The following is a 19,517-nucleotide window of genomic DNA, read 5'->3' as shown; positions in this document are numbered from 1 at the left end:
TCCTTCCCAAACCCATTCCCCCTTGTCCTCACATCCTCTTCCTCTGCATCCTGGGAGATCCTGGCCCCCCAATCCCTTTACCCTGTCTTTGCACCATGAAATGATTCCTTCCCCTTTGCCCGTGTCCCGCCTCCCCAAATTCTCCATGCTGGGCGGGGGTGGCAGGAGGTGACTCCAGAGCAAGGGGGTGACTCCAGGGCTGTTTTCTCCTTAATTTACTCCAATTTCCCTGATTCTGTTTGCCCTCCTGCCTTTCCTGCAGCCTGGAGGGGGTTCCTAGGAGAGCCTCCAGGCCTGTCTAACACTCCTTCTGTTCCCTCCTCACGCAGCGCGGAGCGAAGCCCAAGAAGGTGCTGTTTGTCCCTTCCCCGCGCGCGGCCGCATGCCGGGGCCATCGTCACCCTCACTGTCCCCATCCCGCTCCATCCCAGCGCTGCATGGCTGTCCCTGCATGTGCTCCCAGCCGGGGAGGGGACATGGCTGAGGGTGGTGTCACATCACCGTGGAATCCCGGAATGTTTGGGTGGGAAAAGCCTCCGAGGCTGACGGTGTCCCCAAGTGTCACATCTGCAGGGATGGGGAGCTCCCCCTGGAATGGGGACTGTCCCCCTGCTCTGGGCAGCCTCTTCCAGTGTTTTCCAGCTCTTTCCATGAAGGAATTTTCCCGCTATCCGACCCGAATCTCCCCTGGCACAGCCTGAGGCCGTTCCCTCACAGATATTTTTATAAGCCCTAAACCCTCCGGTGACTCGGGGACAAGTGACACCTTCTCAGGGCTGTCATGTCCCTGGGCTCTGGCTCCTCTTGGGGACACTCAGACCCACCTGGTTTGTGACAAGTACTGGAGGCAAAAATCATTGGTGCAAGGATGAGCTGAAACTCCAAAGGTCTTGGCAAAGAATCCCAGAATGGTTTGGGTTGGGATGGACATTAAAGCCCATCTCACTCCACACCCCCACCGCAGGCAGGGACACCAAATCATCATTCCCTGCAGGAAATTTGGGATTTTTTTTCCCCCTCTTGGGAATTTTGCCAAGAGAGAAGCCAAGGTGAGCACTGGAGCCGTGGGAGAGGGGAGGGAGCTGTTACCTGTGCACCCTTTGGTCCAGATTTGCTTTCCAGCTGCTTCTGTGTCGATTTTTTGGGTGGAAAAATGATCCAAAGAGCTCTGTTTGTCCATGGGAAGTCCAGAGGAGAGGAGCAGTGTGGAGTCTGCCGAGAGCCTCTGGAGAGAGGCCGGGAGCACCTGCCCCCAAGTGTCCCCTCCTTGTGTCCCCTCCTTGTGTCCCCCAGATCCAGGTGTCTGCATGTCCCCGAGGCTTCGGGGGCTGTGTGGATCCCTCATCGTGGTCCTGCCAGCTCCAAGGGGCTCTGCTGGGATGGAATTCCTGTTTGGAATGTTGGGTTCTACCTTCCCTGTCCTTGTTCTGGTGGCTTTGCAGCCGCTCCGTGTCCCCGCTGTGTCCCTGCTGTCTGCTCGGAGCTGCGGCTGGGATTAGGATCACGGGGGTGTGACTGTCACTGTCCTGGGGATCCCGGATCTGTCACTGCCATGGGGATCTTGGGGGTGTGACTGGCACTGTCCTGGGGATTCCAGATCTGTCACTGTCCTGGGGATCCCGGATCTGTCACTGTCCTGGGGATCTGGGGGTGTGACAGTCACTGTCCTGGGGATCTGGATCTGTCACTGTCCTGGGGATCTGGGGGTGTGACAGTCACTGTCCTGGGGATCTGGATTTGTCACTGTCCTGGGGATCTGTGACAGTCACTGTCCTGGGGATCTGGGGCTGTGACTGTCACTGTCCTGGGGATCTGGATCTGTCACTGTCACTGTCACTGTCCTGGGGATCTGTGACTGTCACTGTCCTGGGGATCCCGGATCTGTCACTGTCCTGGGGATCCCAGATCTGTCACTGTCACTGTCCTGGGGATCATGGATCTGTCACTGTCACTGTCCTGGGGATCTGGATCTGTCACTGTCCTGGAGATCTTGGGGGTGTGATAGTCACTGTCCTGGGGACCTGTGACAGTCACTGTCCTGGGGATCTGGATATGTCACTGTCACTGTCCTGGGGATCTGGCACTGTCATTGTCCTGGGGATCTGTCATTGTCACTGTCACTGTCCTGGGGATCTGTGACAGTCACTGTCCTGGGGATCTGGATCTGTCACTGTCCTGGGGATCTGTCACTGTCACTGTCCTGCCCCTCATCCTGGCTGCACAGGCACACCTCACACAGGGACATCCCCGGTGAGGGACAGCCCCATGCCAGGCCCTGCTGTCCCCTCACAATTCAACCTTTCCAGCCCTTCATGTCCCTGAGAGCCCCCCCTGCCCCCACACAGGGATGTGCCAGCGGGGGGTGGCACCTGGATAATGAGAGTAATTAGCGAGTAAATCCTCGTTCCGGAGATTACAGCAGCTCCTGTGTGTCAAATATAGACTGTAATCGTGTGCAGAGCTGCTGCCAGATGGGCCTCTCCCCCTGCTCTGCTCCTTCCCTGTTTTCCGTGGATTTGGGAATGCTGTGGCCTCGGTGGCCTTTGGGTCCTGCTGTTCCCAGGGCTCGGAGCAGGGGCTGCAGGACACTGGCGGTCCTGTCCCTTGGCTGGGACACTGTTGGGTGTCCTCCTTGGAGCAGGAGGTCCACGCTGTCCTCAGGAGGTGCTGGCCTCTGTCCTGGGCCAGGCTGGCTGGGAAGGACCCCAAAATCCGGCTAAAGAGCAGGAAAAGGGTCATTCCCAGGTCATTTTTGGGATGAAACAGGTTGTGCTGTCTTCCTCCCCAGGACAATGTGTCTGTGGTGGTGACAGGCCAGTCCCTTCTCCTGCTGCAGTGCTGGGTGACACCGGGTCACGGATGTCACCTCCCAGGGACACGGAGGTGGCAGGGCTGTGATGGGAGCAGGGATGCAGGGAAAGGCTCCAGCAGAAGCTCTGCCTCGCTCGGGGGCGTCAGGAGAGCTGCCAGGGTCTGACCCAGTCAGGGATCGTGGAGCTGTGGAATATTGAGGTTGGAAAAGCCTCTGAGACCACTGAGTCCAGCTGTCCCCTGGCACTGCCGAGGCCGTGTCCCCAAGTGCCACATCCACAGGTGGCATGGGCTGGTGCTGTGACCCTGCTGTTAAATCCTGTCCTGCCACCTCAGGTCACCTGTCCCCTGCTGCTGCTGCAGCCGGTTTATCCTGGGATCTGGCATGGATCGGGTTTGTCCCTCTGCAGTGACATCCCTGTTCTTTAATCCTCCCAGCGGCATTCCGTGTGCCAGGGCTGGATTCCCGTGGTGTGTCCTGGGGCTGGGCCCTCTGCTGGGCACCTGCTCCCGTCCCATCCCGTCCCATCCCAAGGTGACCCGTCAGTGCCTGGGTCAGTGTCTGGGTGTTATCCCGGTGTTATCCTGGTGTTATCCTGGTGTTATCCCGGTCTCCATGCAGGAGTGGCCAGGTCAATGTCCAGTTGTTATCCCGGTGTTATCCTGGTGTTATCCCGGTCTCCATGCAGGAGTGGCCAGATCAATGTCCAGTTGTTATCCCGGTGTTATCCCAGTGTTATCCTGGTCTCCATGCAGGAGTGGCCAGGTCAATGTCCAGTTGTTATCCTGGTGTTATCCCAGTCTCCATACAGAAGCAGCTGGGTCAGTGTCTGAGTGTTATCCCGGTGTTATCCTGGTGTTATCCCGGTGTCCGTGCAGGAGCAGCCGGGTCAGTGTCCGGTTGTTATCCCGGTGTTATCCCAGCTCCGTGCAGGAGCAGCCAGGTCAGTGTCTGGGTGTTATCCCGGTGTTATCCCGGTCTCCATGCAGGAGCAGCCAGGTCAGTGTCTGGGTGTTACCCCGGTGTTATTCTGGATTTATCCCGGTGTTATCCCGGTCTCCATGCAGGAGCAGCCGGGTCAGTGTCCTGGTTTTATCCCGGTGTTATCCCAGTGTTATCCCGGTCTCCATGCAGGAGCAGCCGGGTCAGTGTCTGGGTGTTATCCCGGTGTTATCCCAGTCTCCATGCAGGAGCAGCCAGGTCAGTGTCTGGGTGTTATCCCGGTGTTATCCCGGTCTCCGTGCAGGAGCAGCCGGGTCAGTGTCTGGGTGTTACCCCGGTGTTATTCTGGATTTATCCCGGTGTTATCCCGGTCTCCATGCAGGAGCAGCCGGGTCAGTGTCCGGTTGTTATCCTGGTGTTATCCCAGTGTTATCCCGGTCTCCATGCTGGAGCAGCCGGGTCAGTGTCTGGGTGTTATCCTGGTGTTATCCCGGTCTCCATGCAGGAGCTGCTGGGTCAGTGTCTGGGTGTTATCCCGGTGTTATCCCGGTCTCCATGCAGGAGCAGCCGGGTCAGTGTCTGGGTGTTATCCCGGTGTTATCCCGGTCTCCATGCAGGAGCAGCCAGGTCAGTGTCTGGGTGTTATCCCGGTGTTATTCTGGATTTATCCCGGTGTTATCCCGGTGTCCGTGCAGGAGCAGCTGGGTCAGTCTCCGGTTGTTATCCCGGTGTTATCCTGGTGTTATCCCGGTCTCCATGCTGGAGCAGCCGGGTCAGTGTCTGGGTGTTATCCCGGTGTTATCCCGGTATTATCCCGGTGTCTGTGCAGGAGCAGCTGGCCCGTTCCAGCCCGGAGCAGGTCCCAGCTGTTCTGTTGAGCGCAGAGGGGCCACCCCAAGCCCCGTTAATCCTTTAAAGGAGGGATAATCCTGCCAACCCCAGAAGCCCACCTCGCCCTGGCTGCCCAAACCTGTCCCGTGGCAGGGCCTGATGAGCCCAGGGCTGATTTTCCAGGCTGTTCCTCGGGCCGGGTGACACCCCCGTGGTGGCTCTTTGTGTCCCCAAGGCAGTCTGTGGGGATTGTTTCGATGTCACCCTCTGGGGCCAGGAGCTGAGCAGCATCTGGTGCTGCAAACGGGTGGCTCCATGGAAAAGAGCTGGAGTTAACCCTGGCGTCTCCTCTCCAACCCCCCTAGAGCCAGGAATTCTCCCGTCTGTGGTGGTGCCCCAAGCTCCTTCTCATGGATTTGGGATAAAAAACCTCCCTTACCCATCCCTGAGGAGTTTCAGGGACAGCCCAAAGCACCCGACACCATTTCCCGCGGGTTAAATTGCATTTTCTCCCTGCTGCTGCATTTATTGGATCTTTGTGTGGGAAGAGTTGATATATTCCGGATTTAGGGAGCAGAGCTGTGTGTGAGGAGAGGAGCTGGTTCATTAGAGCAGCCCTAATACCCATAATTATCTTAAACTTAAATCCGTGTGAGCCTGCACGTGGCTCCTCCGGAGATGGACACTGGCATCATTCAGGGGCTTAAAGCCACAGATCTGGGATGATTTCATCTGGAAATGCTTCCAAAGGGGCTCCTGTTTCGGGCCAGGGCTGGTGGGAATGGGAGGGAGATTCTGTTGGAGCGTTGGAATGGATTTGAACGATCCCAAAAGCTGGGCCTGAGTCAGCTCCGGCTCCTGAAGGGGATTGTGGTGCTGAGGCTGGTGGAGCTCGGGGTTTCTTTGTTCAGAGATGCAATTCCAGCTCCCAAAAAACGTCCCTTGGGAATGCGCCCCTGCCCCCAGCGCCTGCCAGCAGCCAGAGGGAGCTGCAGGAGAGCGGATCCTGGAATGGGCTGGGTTAGAGGGGACCTTAAACCCATCCATGGACACCTCCCACTGCCCCAGGTGGCTCCAAGCCCAGTGTCCAGCCTGGCCTTGGGCACTGCCAGGGATCCAGGGGCAGCCACAGGAAATCTGGGAATTCCAGCCCAGCCAGGAATTCCTTGCCAAGATCCCAGCCCAATCTCCCCTTTCCCAGTGGCAGCCATTCCCTGGCTCCTGTCCCTCTGTCCCTTGTCCCCAGTCCCTCTGCAGCTCTCCTGGAGCCCCTTTAAGGCTCTGAGCTCTCCCTGTAGCCTTCTCTTCTCCAGGGGAACATTCCCAGCAATCCTGACTCCAGAGCAGAGTGGCTTCAGAATTATGGAATGGTTTGGATTGGAAGGGACCTTAAAGCCCATCCAGTTCCATCCCTTGCCACGGGCAAGGACACCTCCCACTATCCCAGGCTGTTCCAAGCTCCATCCAGCCTGGCCTTGGACACTTCCCCCACCCCCGATTTCCTGATCCAGGGGTTTTCCAGGAATCAGATCCCAGCACGGATCAGTTGGACACAGGATGTCCCCAGTATGACACCCTCGAGGGGCTGCTTCCCGGGAATGCCAAAGAGGCCTTTAAATGCTTTTTTCCAGGAGATTGGCAGGATTGTGCTGAGGGACTGGAAATACTGGAGGTAGAATTCCCTCTGTGTGTTGAGGGTTGGATGTGCAGGCGAGCCCGAGGCACCCTGAGCTCCTCTCCCCTCACGGTGTGGGAATTTTGGAAAACAACGCAGTTGGAATGGGAGCTGGATGAGTCTGTTTGCATTACATAATATGATATCGTGTCAGAGATGGGATTCCAGATCTGTGCATGGAAAGGGAGCTGCTCTCCTGCCCTCCAGCACTCCGTGGGGCAGGACATGGCTTCACGGAGAGTTTGGAGACGGTGCTTGGTGACATCCTGCGGGTTCCCAGCAGAGTTCTTGTCCGGGGACAACGGGAATGCCGGGCAGGAATTGTGGGAACGGTCCTGGCAGGGCAGCGAGGCTCAGGACGCCACCCTGAGTGGCATTTTTAGGGCGGGGATTTTGGGGCAGGGGCTCTCCGAGGCCCGGGGGGGTCTCTCCGCACCCTCAGCCGTGCCGGGCTGCCCTGAGCTCCCTCGATCCGCCCGCGTGGGCCGGAGGTGCGGAGCTGGCGCTGGATGCCAGCGCGGCAAGATGATCCCCGTGTCCATCTGTCCATCCCTCCGGGCTCGGCGCCGTCCATCTGTCCATCCGGGCTCCGCTCCGTCCGTCTGTCGGCTCCCGGGGGATTTGCCCGGCGCTCGCAGCCGCCGGCGCGGGGCGGGTTGGGCTGCGGGCACCGCGGGGATACCGAGCGCAGCCCCGGAGCCGCCTGCACCGCGGAGCATCGCGGTGGCACCCGGGGGACGCTCTGAGCCGCCGAGAACCCCCCCGTCCCCTCCCCGAGCGCAGCATCACATCCGCACCATCCTCATCCCCATCCTCATCCGCACGGCGCCCGGCTCGGTGCAGCGCCCGGCGGTGCGGCCCCTCCGCGGTGATGTCATGAGCCGCCGGGGCGGTGGTTGGAGCCACCGGCGGAGCGGGGACGAGCGGCCGCGGCCCGGGGGGGGCTGCCCCGGACCCCCTGAGCCCCCGCCGAGCCCCCGGGCAGGACGCGGCGAGCGGCCGGCGGCGGCCGCGGCCATTTGCCGTGCCCGGCCGTGCTGACTGACCCGCTGCTCCGTCTCCTCCCGCTCCGGCCGTCCCTGCGCGACGATGAGGCAGGCCCCGGCCACACGCAAGGTACGGTCCGCGCCCGCATCCCCCGGCATCGCATCCCCGCTTCCCGGCCGCCTCCTCGCTGGTTGCCCCCCGTTTTTCCCGTGTTGATGCTGCCGGGCTGTAATTGGGAGCGTGACGGGCTCGGGGAGGAGGGGGGCGGTGGGTGAGCATCGGTTCATGGCTGGCTTTGCCTTCCGAGCTCCCGGAGTCCCCTCTCCGTGTCACCCGGCCAATGCAGCGGCTCTGCGGCTCTGCCGGGGCCCTGTCCCCGCTGCCGATGCCGTCCCCTCTGCCTGGGGGTGTCAGTGGTGTCCCTGCTGCCTGTGTTGTCCCCGCTGCTGGTGCCATCCCCGCTCCAGGGGTGCCAGTGCCATCCCTGCTGCTGTCCCTGTTCCCCACGGCTGGTGCCATCCCCACTCCAGGGGTGCCAGTGCCATCCCTGCTGCTGTCCCTGTTCCCCACGGCTGGTGCCATCCCCGCTCCAGGGGTGCCAGTGCCATCCCTGCTGCTGAGAGTCCCCACAGCCTGAGAGTGTCAGTGCTGTTCCTGCTGCCGGTGCCATCCCTGCTTCCAGTGCCACCCGTGCCCACCCTGGGGAAGCTGCGTGCCCACAATCCTGGTTTTCCTGCCAGCCACGCTGTTGGGTTCAGCCTTTGGCATTCCCAGAGGCTGGCGGTGCCCGAGTCCCTGCCAGGCTGCCATTCCCGCAGGTGACAGCGCGGGCACTGGCCTATATGTTTATTTTTAGTGTAACCACGATGTCACTGCTCAGCTTAAAGAGAAATCCTGGGAATTTCTGGCTGATGGCAGGGAATAGACCCCAGCTGGGCCAGCCAGGCCAGTACCTGGCAGTAAATGCTCGTGATTTACACCTGCACCTCCCCGAGCTCAGACACCAACGCTCCTCGTCACGTGTCCCTGTTAATCCTCTTCCCCATGGAAAGTTTCACGGATGCTGCTTTCCCTCTGCCCCGTTGGAGGGGGGAGTGGGGGCTGCTGGTGCTCAGCCCCACGCCTGGATTCCATCCTGCTTTTCCTGTTGCTCCTCTCCTCGCCCCTGGAATCACACCTGCGACACCGGGCACCTGCTGGGTGCTGCTGCGTGTTTAAAATGCAGAATTCCCAGCAGTGCCAGGGAGCCACACCCTGAGGGGCTCAGCCAGGGGCTGAGACTCAGCTCCAGCAGAGGGGAGGTGCCTCCGAGGGGCCAAATGCCTGGGAATGGAGTGGGATGGCATCAGCATGGACCAGCACCGGATCAGTGCCTGGGCATCACTGCCTGCCCCACTCAGGAGCTGCTGCCAGTCGGAATCCTCCTGGAAACTCTGGGAATCCTCCACAGCAGCAGCCACAGTGAAGTTCAGACTTGAAGCCTTGAAACTTAATCCAGGAGAAGGCTCCAGTGACACCTCCCCTGTCCTGCCCGCTGGAAGGTGACATTCACACATTCCTGCTCATCCACCCAGCACTCGCCGCTCCTGCCTGGATCGGGATTCCCGCACCTGGAGCGGGACCAAATCAGGAGGGACTTGTGGGACCCCACGTTCAGCAGGCAGTGCTGACCCCACCACAGTCAGTCCTTGGTATCCAGGAGGATTTTTCCCGAGTTCCTGCTGCCAGAAGCCGAGTCCATCTCGGAGCGCGCCGGTTCGGAGCCCCCAGCGCTCCCCTGGGAGCAGAGGTTTTGTAATTCATCAAATATTGATGCAGCAGCATTACACAGCAGAGCCCAGAACCTCCAGTGGAACATCCATCCCCATCCATCCATCCCCACCAGGGGGTTGGAGCATCCAGCAGGGTCCAGGTGGGGCTGGAGCCTCTGTTCCCAGTGCTGGCACCATGCCGGACACCGGAAAATCCACGTCCCATCCTGGTCACCCACTTTTCCAGAGCCCAGGGATGACTGGCTGGGGACAGATGGTGCCACCATGGAGGGCAGCCCGGCCATCCCCCATTCCTGATGGAGAGAGCAGCTGGAGCATCCCAGAGCATCCCTTTGCCACGGATCCTGGGGGTCTTGGAGCTCCAACTTCCAGTGGTCATCACATGGAGGGGACCAGAACTCCGGAGGATGCACAAAGCAGGATTATTCCCTGTCATTCCACATGGCTTTAGGGATGGTTACCAGGAGGCTTCTCCCTGTTTTTAGGGTTTGGTGTGGTTTGAGTCAGGGTTTGAGTTGGTGTCCCCCACCCCATGGCCAGGACAAGGCTCAGTGTCCCCCAGGGAAGGATTTGGTGTCCCCCAGGACAAGGCTCGGTGTCTCCTGGGACAGGGATCGGTGTCCCCCATCCAGGAAAAGGCTCAGTGTCCCCCAGTTCAGGGCTTGGTGTCCCCCAGGACAAGGCTCGGTGTCTCCTGGGACAGGGATCAGTGTCCCCCATCCAGGAAAAGGCTCAGTGTCCCCCAGGGAAGGATTTGGTGTCCCCCAGGACAGGACTCAGTGGTCTCAGGTGACATTGCTCCATGTCCAAGGACTCTGTGGTCGGTGTGGGACCCCCCCCAGCCCTGCCCCACTCCCGAGTCCCCCCACGTGCGTGGCAGGGAGTGGGGACATCTCCACCTGTGGAATTCCTGAAGAAGGCATTTTCCAAGTGTTTCCCAGATTTTTGTTGCTGCTCCATGTTGCTTACTCGGACTTTGGGAAGATGCTGGAGAGCTCCTGAAGGGCATCCTGAGGGTTTCACCTGAGGGTCTGGAACTTTTGCTGCTGCAATTCCATTTTCCTGACGAATGTGGTCACTCTGGAGATGTCGTGGAAGATGGGAATGTCTTTCCTCGGGACTGACATGGGAATAGGCTGGAAGTGAGCGGAGCAGGATTTAGCTGAAGCAGTGCCAGAGGTGATGGGAAGTTTGGAAGTGCAAACACATCCAGGCTGATATTGAAAATAGGGAGATAGAGCTCCGAGGTTCCTGAGGCCTCAGGAGGGAACACGGCCGTGTTGGAGATCAGCTGGAGCTGCTGGTCCCTGGTGGGCTCCGTGTGCCTCGTGTCCCCATCCTGGACCTGGGATCATGTGGCACTGCCATTATCCATCTGTTCTGCTCCTGTTTATTCCCAGCTGGGATTAGGTCATGGAATCAGAAATGAGGGAGAGTGTGGAAGTGCTCCGAGGCTGCAGCTGGACAGATGTTCCCAATGCCCACCCGCTGCCCCCCAGGACCAGCCTGGTCACTCCTCCTTTTCCATCCATTCGGGATTGTTTTTAAAGGGAAAAACACTAAATAATTTCATATTTGTCTCTGTTCCAGGCTGGGTCCTGTGGCCTCCCCTCCCTGAGCTGCTGGGAGCTGCTGCATGTGCATGGAGGGGTGTGGGAGGGGGTCCTGCCCCAAAATCATGGATGATTTAATTCCAGCCATGAAAGGAAAAGTTGGGAGTGTGGGATCAGCTCTGTGGTGTCCCTGGAATTTTTGGTTAAACAAAGCAGAGCCTGGGGGCTCTGGGGCAGCTGGTCCGGGGTGCTCTGGGCCTTTTGGATAACCAGAGGCATGAGGAGAGGAGGAGACTCATGTTAAAGATTAAATCCTTTCTATCTCCTACTCCGGGGGTCTCTGGGAAAGGCGTGGGAGGTCAAACCCCCCCGTGCCCATGGAGCCTGGAATACCCAGCCAGCCTGAACCAGGCTTTGCTCTGAAGACCAAAATTCCTTGGAAATACAGGGTGGATCCGCCCTGGGGTATCCGTGGGGTCGGGATGGGGGTTCAGGATGTGCCCTCTGTCCCCAACTCTGTCCCCACACTAGCAGGGGCGGGGACTGGGCTTGGGGGTGACCAAGGGCTGTGCTGGCTCTGGGCTCTGCTCCCGTGGTCCCATGGGAGCTGTGCCAGGGGATCCCATGGGATCTCTGCCCGTGGGTCCCACCCAGAGCAGCCCTTGGAGCGGGGTTAACGAGCCCCCAGGCTAACGACACCGCACGCACCCGGTGCCCGTGGGCACGCTGACGATGCCAGGCACACTAACGATGCCGTGCTGTCTTTTGTCTCCTTTCCCTGCTCTGCCGCTCCGGCCGCCGCCGGCTGTTCTCTGCTCCTCTGTCCCTGTGTGACTGTCTGTCCTCTCTGCTTCCGCTCCCGCTGCCCTCCAGAGCACCGCCCGCCGACCCAAGGTGAGCAGCCACGGTGGGGGCACCGAGCGCGGGGGGCACCGATGGCCCCGTGGGTGCCAGCGCCACTCAAAGCACTGGGTGTCAACCCTGCCACAAGCACGGGTCACCCGGTGCCAATGGCACCGCAGACAGGATCCATTGGGTGCCAGCCCCACTCAAACACGGGCATTGGGTGCCAGCCCCACTCAAACATGGCCCTTGGGTGCCGCAGCACCGCAGACAGGATCCATTGGGTGCCCACCCCACTCAAACATGGCCATTGGGTGCCAGCCCCACTCAAACATGGCCCTTGGGTGCCAGCAGCACCGCAGACAGGATCCATTGGGTGCCCACCCCACTCAAACATGGCCATTGGGTGCCAGCCCCACTCAAACACGGGCCATTGGGTGCCAGTGTCACTCAAACACGGGCCACTGGGTGCCAGCATCACTCAAACACAATCCATTGGATGCCAACCCCATCTCAAGCATGGCACATTAGGTACCAATCCCACCCAAACATGAGCTGTTGGGTGCCAACCCCACCCAAACACGATCCATTGGTTGCCAACACCATTCAAACATGATCCATTCATTGCCAACCTCACCCAAACATGAGCTGTTGGGTGCCAACCCTGCTCAAACACGACTCATTGGGTGCCAACCCCACTCAAACACAATCCATTGGTTCCCAATCCCACCCAAACACAATCCATTGGTTCCCAATCCCACCCAAAACGATCCATTGGTTGCCAGCACCATTCAAACATGATCCATTCATTGCTAACCCCACCCAAACATGAGCTGTTGGGTGCCAACACCACCCAAACATGATCCATTCATCTCCAACCCCACTCAAACGTGGCCATTCTTGTGGATGCCAACTCAAACATGATCCTTCGGGTGCCAACCCCACTCGAACACAACTCGTTGAGTGCCAGCCCCACTCAAACAATCCATTCTTTGCCAGTCCCACTCAAACATGATCCGTTGGGTGCCAACCCCACCACAAAAAGAATGCATTTGATACCAACCCCAGTCAAACACAATCCATTGGGTGCCAGCCACACCCAAATATGGCCCACTGGTGGCCAACCCCACTCAAACATGATCCACTGGTGGCCAACCCCACTCAAACATGGTCCATTGGGTGCCAACCCCACTCAAACATGGTCCGTTGGGTGCCAACCTCACTCAAACATGGCCATTCTTGTGGATGCCAACTCAAATATGATCCACTGGTGGCCAACCCCACTCAAACACGACCTCTTGGTTCCCAACCCCACCGTTGTCCTTCCACCTCATTGTGCAGAGCCCAGAGGAGCTCACGGTGGTGATGGACTCCTCTGGAGCAGCTTCAGATCCTTGGGGACCCTCTCCCAGGATGGAGCAGTGTGAAATCCATGTGGCAGTGCCCGGGCTGTGCCAGGGGGTCCCTGTGGGGGTTGCTGCTCCCTGACTGGCCCCGTTTGTGCTGGGATTTGGGATCTGAGTAGGATCTGAGTGGGATCTGAGAGATCAGATCACTGGGATCTGAGTGGGGCCTGAGAGAGCCTGAGGTGGGATCTGAGTGGGGCCTGAGAGAGCCTGAGGTGGGATCTGAGTGGGGCCTGAGAGAGCCTGAGGTGGGATCTGAGTGGGATCTGAGAGAGCCTGAGGTGGGATCTGAGTGGGGCCTGAGAGAGCCTGAGGTGGGATCTGAATGGGATCTCAGAGAGCCTGAGGTGGGATCTGAGTGGGATCTGAGAGAGCCTGAGGTGGGATCTGAGTGGGATCTGAGAGAGCCTGAGGTGGGATCTGAATGGGATCTGAGTGGAATCTGAGAGAGCCTGAGGTGTCAGGGCTGTGTGGTCCCAGCCGGCCCTCAGGGGCTGCTCCAGCCAGCAGCATTCACCTTGGGAAGGGACTTGTGTCTTGAAGGAAGGAAATGTGGGAGAGAAATCCTTAAAGATTGAGTTTGGAGGTGGAGAACTCTCCTGCAGGGAGGGCTCCATCTTCAGCAGGTGCTTCCAGCACCTCGGCCCGGGCAGGGGTGGATTCCATCAGCCCCAGGGCTCTGGGATTCCTCCATTCCCTGGCTTTGGATGGTTCCTGTTGATGTCCTTGCAGGGATGTCCCGTGGGACCTCCTGCTCCTTTGGCCTCACACCTGCACTGGGCAGGGAGGTGGAGTTGGGATCCTGGAATCATGGAATAGGTTGGCTTGGAAGGGACCTAAAGCCCATCCAGCTCCACCCAGGAACAGCTCCCACTACCCCTGGTGGCTCCAAGCCCCATCCAACCTGGCCTTGGGGCAGGGAGGTGGAGTTGGGATCCTGGAATCATGGAATAGGTTGGCTTGGAAGGGACCTTAAAGCCCATCCAGTTCCACCCAGGAACAGCTCCCACTGCCCCTGGTGGCTCCAAGCCCCATCCAACCTGGCCTTGGACACTTCCAGGGGTGTGGCAGCTACAGCTTCTCTGGGCAACCTGTGCCAGGGCTCCCCTGCCCTCACAGACTGGAATTCCTTCCCAATATCCCATCTAACTCAGCTCTCTGTGGGGGATCTGTGACCCCAAAAGCACCAGGAACAACAAACATCTTTGTTTTGAGTAGTATCTGAAAGAAAGTGCGTGGGGCTCGGTGTAAGCCAGAAATTCCTTGTCTTCTGTGCCTAGGAGAGCTGGGATCATCTCAGGAGGGCAGGCTGGACCTATCTTAGGGGTGCTGGCCTTGCTGCAGTCGAGTTAACTCAGATTTGCCTCCATTTTGGGGAAAATAAGGGCAGAGGGTGAATGTTTCTCCTTCCCGGCTGTGCCTGTGGGTGAAACCACACACCTGGTGAACCCTCATGGCACCAAAAATCCCATTTCTAGAAATAAAATCAAGTCAGGAAGTTTAATTTACACAGTCAGAGGTGGGTGGTCCAGAAATAGGGTCCATGAGGAGACCAGTGGGAGTCGGGGTGGGCACCTGGTGCTTCCCTCACCCCTTTTCCCACTGCCTGGGCTCAGACACTGATTAATTACAGCCTCATTAGTGCTAATGAAGCAGCACCAGGCCCTACTGGACTCTGGCAACTCGCTCCCTGTTGATTTTCTTGTTGCTCTCCTAAAACTGGGTTCTCATCTTGGTGGGCTCTGAGGTTTTGCTGTCTCACCCTCTGAAGCTGGGAAATGGAATCCTGGAACGGTTTGGGTTGGGAGTGACCTCGGACATCATCCAGTGCCACAGCAGGGACACCTCCCACTATCCCAGGGTGCTCCAAGCTGGCCTTGGGCACTTCCAGGGATGTGAGGCTTCTCTGGGAAACCCGTGGAGTCCTTCCCCAATGGATTATCCATGAATTCTCTCTGAGCCCGGCTCCTCCAGAGCAGAATTCCCGGGGGTCCGACAGTGCCACAAGTCAGTGACGCCGCTGGAAATGGGAATCCGGGAGTCACCGGAGGCGTCACGGCGGGAGGCTGTGGGAGCACCATCCCTTGGGATGTCCCCCCTGACTCCCCCTCACCCGTGCTGGTGTTTTGCAGCCCACCCGGACCCCCACATCATCGGCGTCCGGCGGCACCGCCGGGCCCTCGGGCTCGGCCTCGGCGTCCGGCGGGGAGATGAGCAGCAGCGAGCCCGGCACGCCCGCCCAGACCCCGCTGGTGGCCCCCGTCATCCCCACGCCCTCCCTCGGCTCCCCGGGGGCACCCCCGGTCCCCTCGCCCACCAAGGTGAGCCGTGCCCAGGTGAGCTCTGCCCTGAGCGGTGCCCAGGTGAGCCGAGTCCCTGGCAGAGGGAAGGAGCACCCAGCACTGGGAGGAGGAGGAGGAGGAGGAGGAGGAGGAGGAGATGCCCTGGAAGGTCCTGGGGGTGGTCACTGGGCTGTGGGAGCAGCATTGGCACAGGAGCTGCCCAGGACAGAGGCAGCCCGGCTGCGAGGTCACTTCCAAAGAGGATTCCCAGTGCACCTCCATCCCTTCCCAAATCCCTGGGGGACACGGGTGGCATCGGAGCAGTTTGGCAGGGTTGAGGCTCCCAGTCAGAGCTTGATCCTGTTAAATCTAGAGGGTCCAGTTGGCAGCGCCCACTGGTGATGGGAGAACTGGGGTGGAGGGACCAGCAGGGATGCGCTGGGGCCCCTCCTGCCTCGGGATGGAAAAACCCCTTGGAGAGGTTCAGGATTTCCCAAACTTGGGAGAACTGGGGTGGAGGGACCAGCAGGGATGCACTGGGGGCCCTCTTCCCTTGGGATGCAAACCCCACCTGGAAAGATGCAGTATTTCCCAAATTCAGGGATTTTTAATCATGACTGAGTTATCCCCGTTTTGATCTTTAAAATACTTTTTCATCACTTCCATCCTGCTTTGATTAATGAGTTAATTAGAGCTTGGGAGGGATTTGGAGCACAAGGCCAGGGAGGGAATAGCAGGAGAGGACAAAGCTCTGGGACTGTGTGTGGAAGGGAGAGCTGGAGAAGGAACCCCAGGGTGGGAATAGGGGATGTCCCCACCTGTGTCCCCATTCCCAGAGCCCTCTGGTAACTGCTTTCTGTAGCTGGGTGCAGAAATAGCTTTTTTGGGGACATCAGAATGTCCAGGCTGGGAAAGCAGCAGAGGAGGAATCCATGGGAGGTTCTGGATTTTTCCAAGAGCTGTACCTTTCTGTCACCCAGCTTTGGGATTTGAAGCTTTAGCCCTTGTGGCTGCTGCCAGGGAGGGAGGTGACATCCCTTTATCCCTGCAGCCCTTCCTTTGGGGAATGCTGGCATCAGCCTTTCCCTGCCCTGGGAGCTGAGCTGCTGGAAAAGGACCTGGATCAGTTTTCCCTGGGGGGAGATCACCTGGGAGTGATCTGGATGCTGCAGTGGGATCAGGCAGCCACAGCTTCTCTGGGCAACCTTTGCCAGGGCTTCCCCACCTTCACAGCCAGGAATTCCTTCCCAATATCCCATCTAATCCTGCTACTCCAGGCCCTTGTCCCGAGTCCCTCTCATCTCAAAGTGCCCCAGTTTCGATGACCAAAGTCAGGCCAGGTTCCCTGGGCTTCCAGGAACATCCCCAGAGCTCTGTCCAAAGGATGTCCCTGCTCCTTCCCTAATTCTTGGCTCGGTGTTGCAGGAGGAGGAGAATCTCCGTGCTCAGGTCAGGGACCTTGAGGAGAAGCTGGAGACTCTGAAAATCAAGAGGAATGAGGACAAGGCAAAGCTCAAGGAGCTGGAGAAGTACAAGATCCAGCTGGAGCAGGTGCAGGAATGGAAGAGCAAAATGCAGGAGCAGCAGGCTGACCTCCAGAAGCGCCTGAAGGAGGCCAAGAAGGTGAGTGAGTGTCCCTGGGAATGGGGCAGTGCCCGGAGAGGTGACTGCAGGAGGAATTCCAGCCCTGACAAACCTTTCTGGGAGGAAATTTCCCCAAAGTCCAACTAAACTTCCCCTGGTGCAACTCGAGGTCTTTTCCTCTGCTCCAAATCGACGTGGGGTGTATTTGGGAATCAGGCTGAGCCAAGGTGGGATTTGAATTCCTTATTCCCTCTCTTTCCAGGTGCTTCCCTCTTCCTTCTCTCTCCAGATGTTTCCCCCTTCTATCTGTCTCTTCAGGTGCTTCCTTCTTCCCTCTCTCTCTCTCCAGGAGTTGCAGGTGCTTCCCTTTCCCCCTCACCTGTGCCTGCAGCTCCCAGGATTCCATCCACACAGCCAAGGAGCGTTTCCTTCTCCCTGCCCTACTTTTCCACGGTGGATTCCTGGTTTCTTTCCCCAGGGATTTATCTGTCTGCTCCACTATTCCCTGTCTCCTTACCTTTGTCCTCACCTGCAGATGTTTCTCCTGCCAGGCTGTCTGGGTGTGGAGCAGGGAAGAGAGGATTGGGACACCCCGGAGCACTGGGCCATCCCCTCCCATCCCAGAAAACCTGGTGTCCATTGGATTCGGGAGAGCCTTGAGGGACAATAATTTCCTGAGAGCTGTTGCGGGGTCTCTCCAGAGTTGTGGGGTCCCCTCACCTGCTGTGCTTGCCCACAGGAAGCCAAGGATGCCCTGGAAGCCAAGGAAAGGTACATGGAGGAGATGGCGGACACGGCCGACGCCATCGAGATGGCCACGCTGGACAAGGAGATGGCCGAGGAGCGAGCGGAGTCCCTGCAGCAGGAGGTGGATTCCCTCAAGGAGAAGGTGGAATACCTCACCATGGACCTGGAGATCCTCAAGCACGAGATCGAGGAGAAAGGTGGGAAGAAGGAGGGACTTTGGGCTTGGAGATAGAAGAATGGGGTGGGGTTAGGTGGGATATTGGGAAGGAATTCTTCTCTGTGAGGTTCCTGAGGCCCTGGAATGAATTCTTCCAGAGAAGCTGGAAGTGTCACATCCTTGGAAGTGTCCTAAGCCAGGTTGGATGGGGCTTGGAGCACCCTGGGATGGTGGGAGGTGTCCCTGCCCATGTCAGGAGGTGGGGATGGGTGGGATTTAAGGTCTCTTCCCACCCAAACCAGTCTGGGATTCTGGGATTCTGGGATTCTGATTGCTCCTTTCCCCCACAGGCTCTGATGGAGCAGCATCCAGCTACCAGGTCAAACAGCTGGAGGAGCAGAACGCCAGGCTCAAGGAGGCTCTTGTCAGGTGGGAGCTCACCTGTGCTTCCCCAAAGTCCTCCCCAGGCCTCCTGTGCTCCCCAGGTCTGAGAGCACCAATCCCAATCCCCTGGAGCAGTCCGTGTCATTCCTGCTGGCGGCTCTGGGATCTTTGCCGAGCTCTTAAAGCATCCACAGGGAAGGGAGAGTCCCTTGTCACAGGGGATGGGGACAGTGAGCTGCTCCAGACCACTCCCATGCCTCATTCCCAATGGAATGCCTCATTCCCTGTGGATGTGGTGCTCCGTATCCCAGCACTGTTCTCCAGAACCTGCCCAGCCCTGGGATCTACCTCTCCCTGGATGATCCCACCTTCCAGGGCTTGGGGCTCAAGAGCTTTTTGGGAATCCACGGCCAAGAAGTTCAGGTGGGACCCATCCCTTGGTGTAAATGAACTGGATTTTGGGAATGTTGCTCGTGTCCCCACCAGGGAGGGGCAGATGGGGATGGATGAGCTCTGTTATCCTGGCTGGAGCAGGCAGGGGCTCTTGGGAGGGCTGACGGGACCTGTGGCCATCCCAGGATGCGGGATTTGTCCGCCTCGGAGAAGCAGGAGCACGTGAAGCTCCAGAAGCAGATGGAGAAGAAGAACACGGAGCTGGAGTCGCTGCGGCAGCAGCGGGAGAAGCTGCAGGAGGAGGTGAAGCAGGCGGAGAAGACGGTGGATGAGCTCAAGGAGCAGGTGAGGGACGGGTGGCATGGGATATTTGGGATGTTCGTGGACCTTGGGGGCGGTTTGGGGACATTTGGGGCATTGAGACGCCTGGAGAGCCACGTGCAGAGACCCCACTGCAGGAACCAACTCTCCTGGTCCCATATTCCCTAACTCCAAACCCCGTTCCAGCAGCGGGGCTGTGCTGGGCTCTGCCTGGAGCTGGGATGTGTGTCCTGGCAGGGATGGATTGGGATGTGGGTCCTGGGTCCTGGCAGGGATGGATAGGGATGTGTGTCCTGGCAGGGATGGATTGGGATGTGGGTCCTGGGTCCTGGCAGGGATGGATAGGGATGTGTGTCCTGGCAGGGATGGATTGGGATGTGTGTCCTGGGTCCTGGCAGGGATGGATTGGGATGTGTGTCCTGGCAGGGATGGATTGGGATGTGTGTCCTGGCAGGGATGGATTGGGATGTGTATCCTGGGTCCTGGCAGGGATGGATTGGGATGTGTATCCTGGAGCAGGGATGGATTGGGATGTGTGTCCTGGCAGGGATGGATTGGGATGTGTGTCCTGGCAGGGATGGATTGGGATGTGTGTCCTGGGTCCTGGCAGGGATGGATTGGGATATGTGTCCTGGTGCAGGGATGGATTGGGATGTGTGTCCTGGAGCAGGGATGGATTGGGATGTGTGTCCTGGCAGGGATGGATTGGGATGTGTGTCCTGGAGCAGAGATGGATTGGGATGTGTGTCCTGGGTCCTGGCAGGGATGGATTGGGATGTGTGTCCTGGAGCAGGGATGGATTGGGATGTGTGTCCTGGAGCAGGGATG

The 19,517-nt window shown here is 58.8% G+C and overlaps 1 protein-coding gene across 7 annotated transcripts in view; it reads left to right on the top strand.

Moving 5' to 3' along the window:
- DCTN1 (dynactin subunit 1) overlaps positions 1 to 19,517 on the top strand; it is a 63,177-nt gene that overhangs the window by 27,320 nt on the left and 16,340 nt on the right. For 3 of the 7 annotated variants that reach the window (XM_038135385.1, XM_038135381.1, XM_038135382.1), the window contains exons 5-12: positions 330 to 350; positions 7,359 to 7,376; positions 11,446 to 11,466; positions 14,954 to 15,142; positions 16,529 to 16,726; positions 17,427 to 17,631; positions 17,942 to 18,020; positions 18,554 to 18,713. In XM_038135385.1, coding sequence (XP_037991313.1) covers positions 330 to 350; positions 7,359 to 7,376; positions 11,446 to 11,466; positions 14,954 to 15,142; positions 16,529 to 16,726; positions 17,427 to 17,631; positions 17,942 to 18,020; positions 18,554 to 18,713 — 891 coding nt within the window. The remainder of the gene's footprint in view (positions 1 to 329; positions 351 to 7,358; positions 7,377 to 11,445; positions 11,467 to 14,953; positions 15,143 to 16,528; positions 16,727 to 17,426; positions 17,632 to 17,941; positions 18,021 to 18,553; positions 18,714 to 19,517) is intronic. The other 4 variants (XM_038135387.1, XM_038135386.1, XM_038135383.1 and 1 more) reach the window with 3 other exon arrangements.

This window comes from Motacilla alba, chromosome 4 (assembly GCF_015832195.1).
Source record: "Motacilla alba alba isolate MOTALB_02 chromosome 4, Motacilla_alba_V1.0_pri, whole genome shotgun sequence".
NCBI classification, from domain to species: domain Eukaryota; kingdom Metazoa; phylum Chordata; class Aves; order Passeriformes; family Motacillidae; genus Motacilla; species Motacilla alba.
The sequence above is the reverse complement of the archived record's forward strand: the minus strand, read 5'-3'. Positions and strand labels throughout refer to the sequence as shown.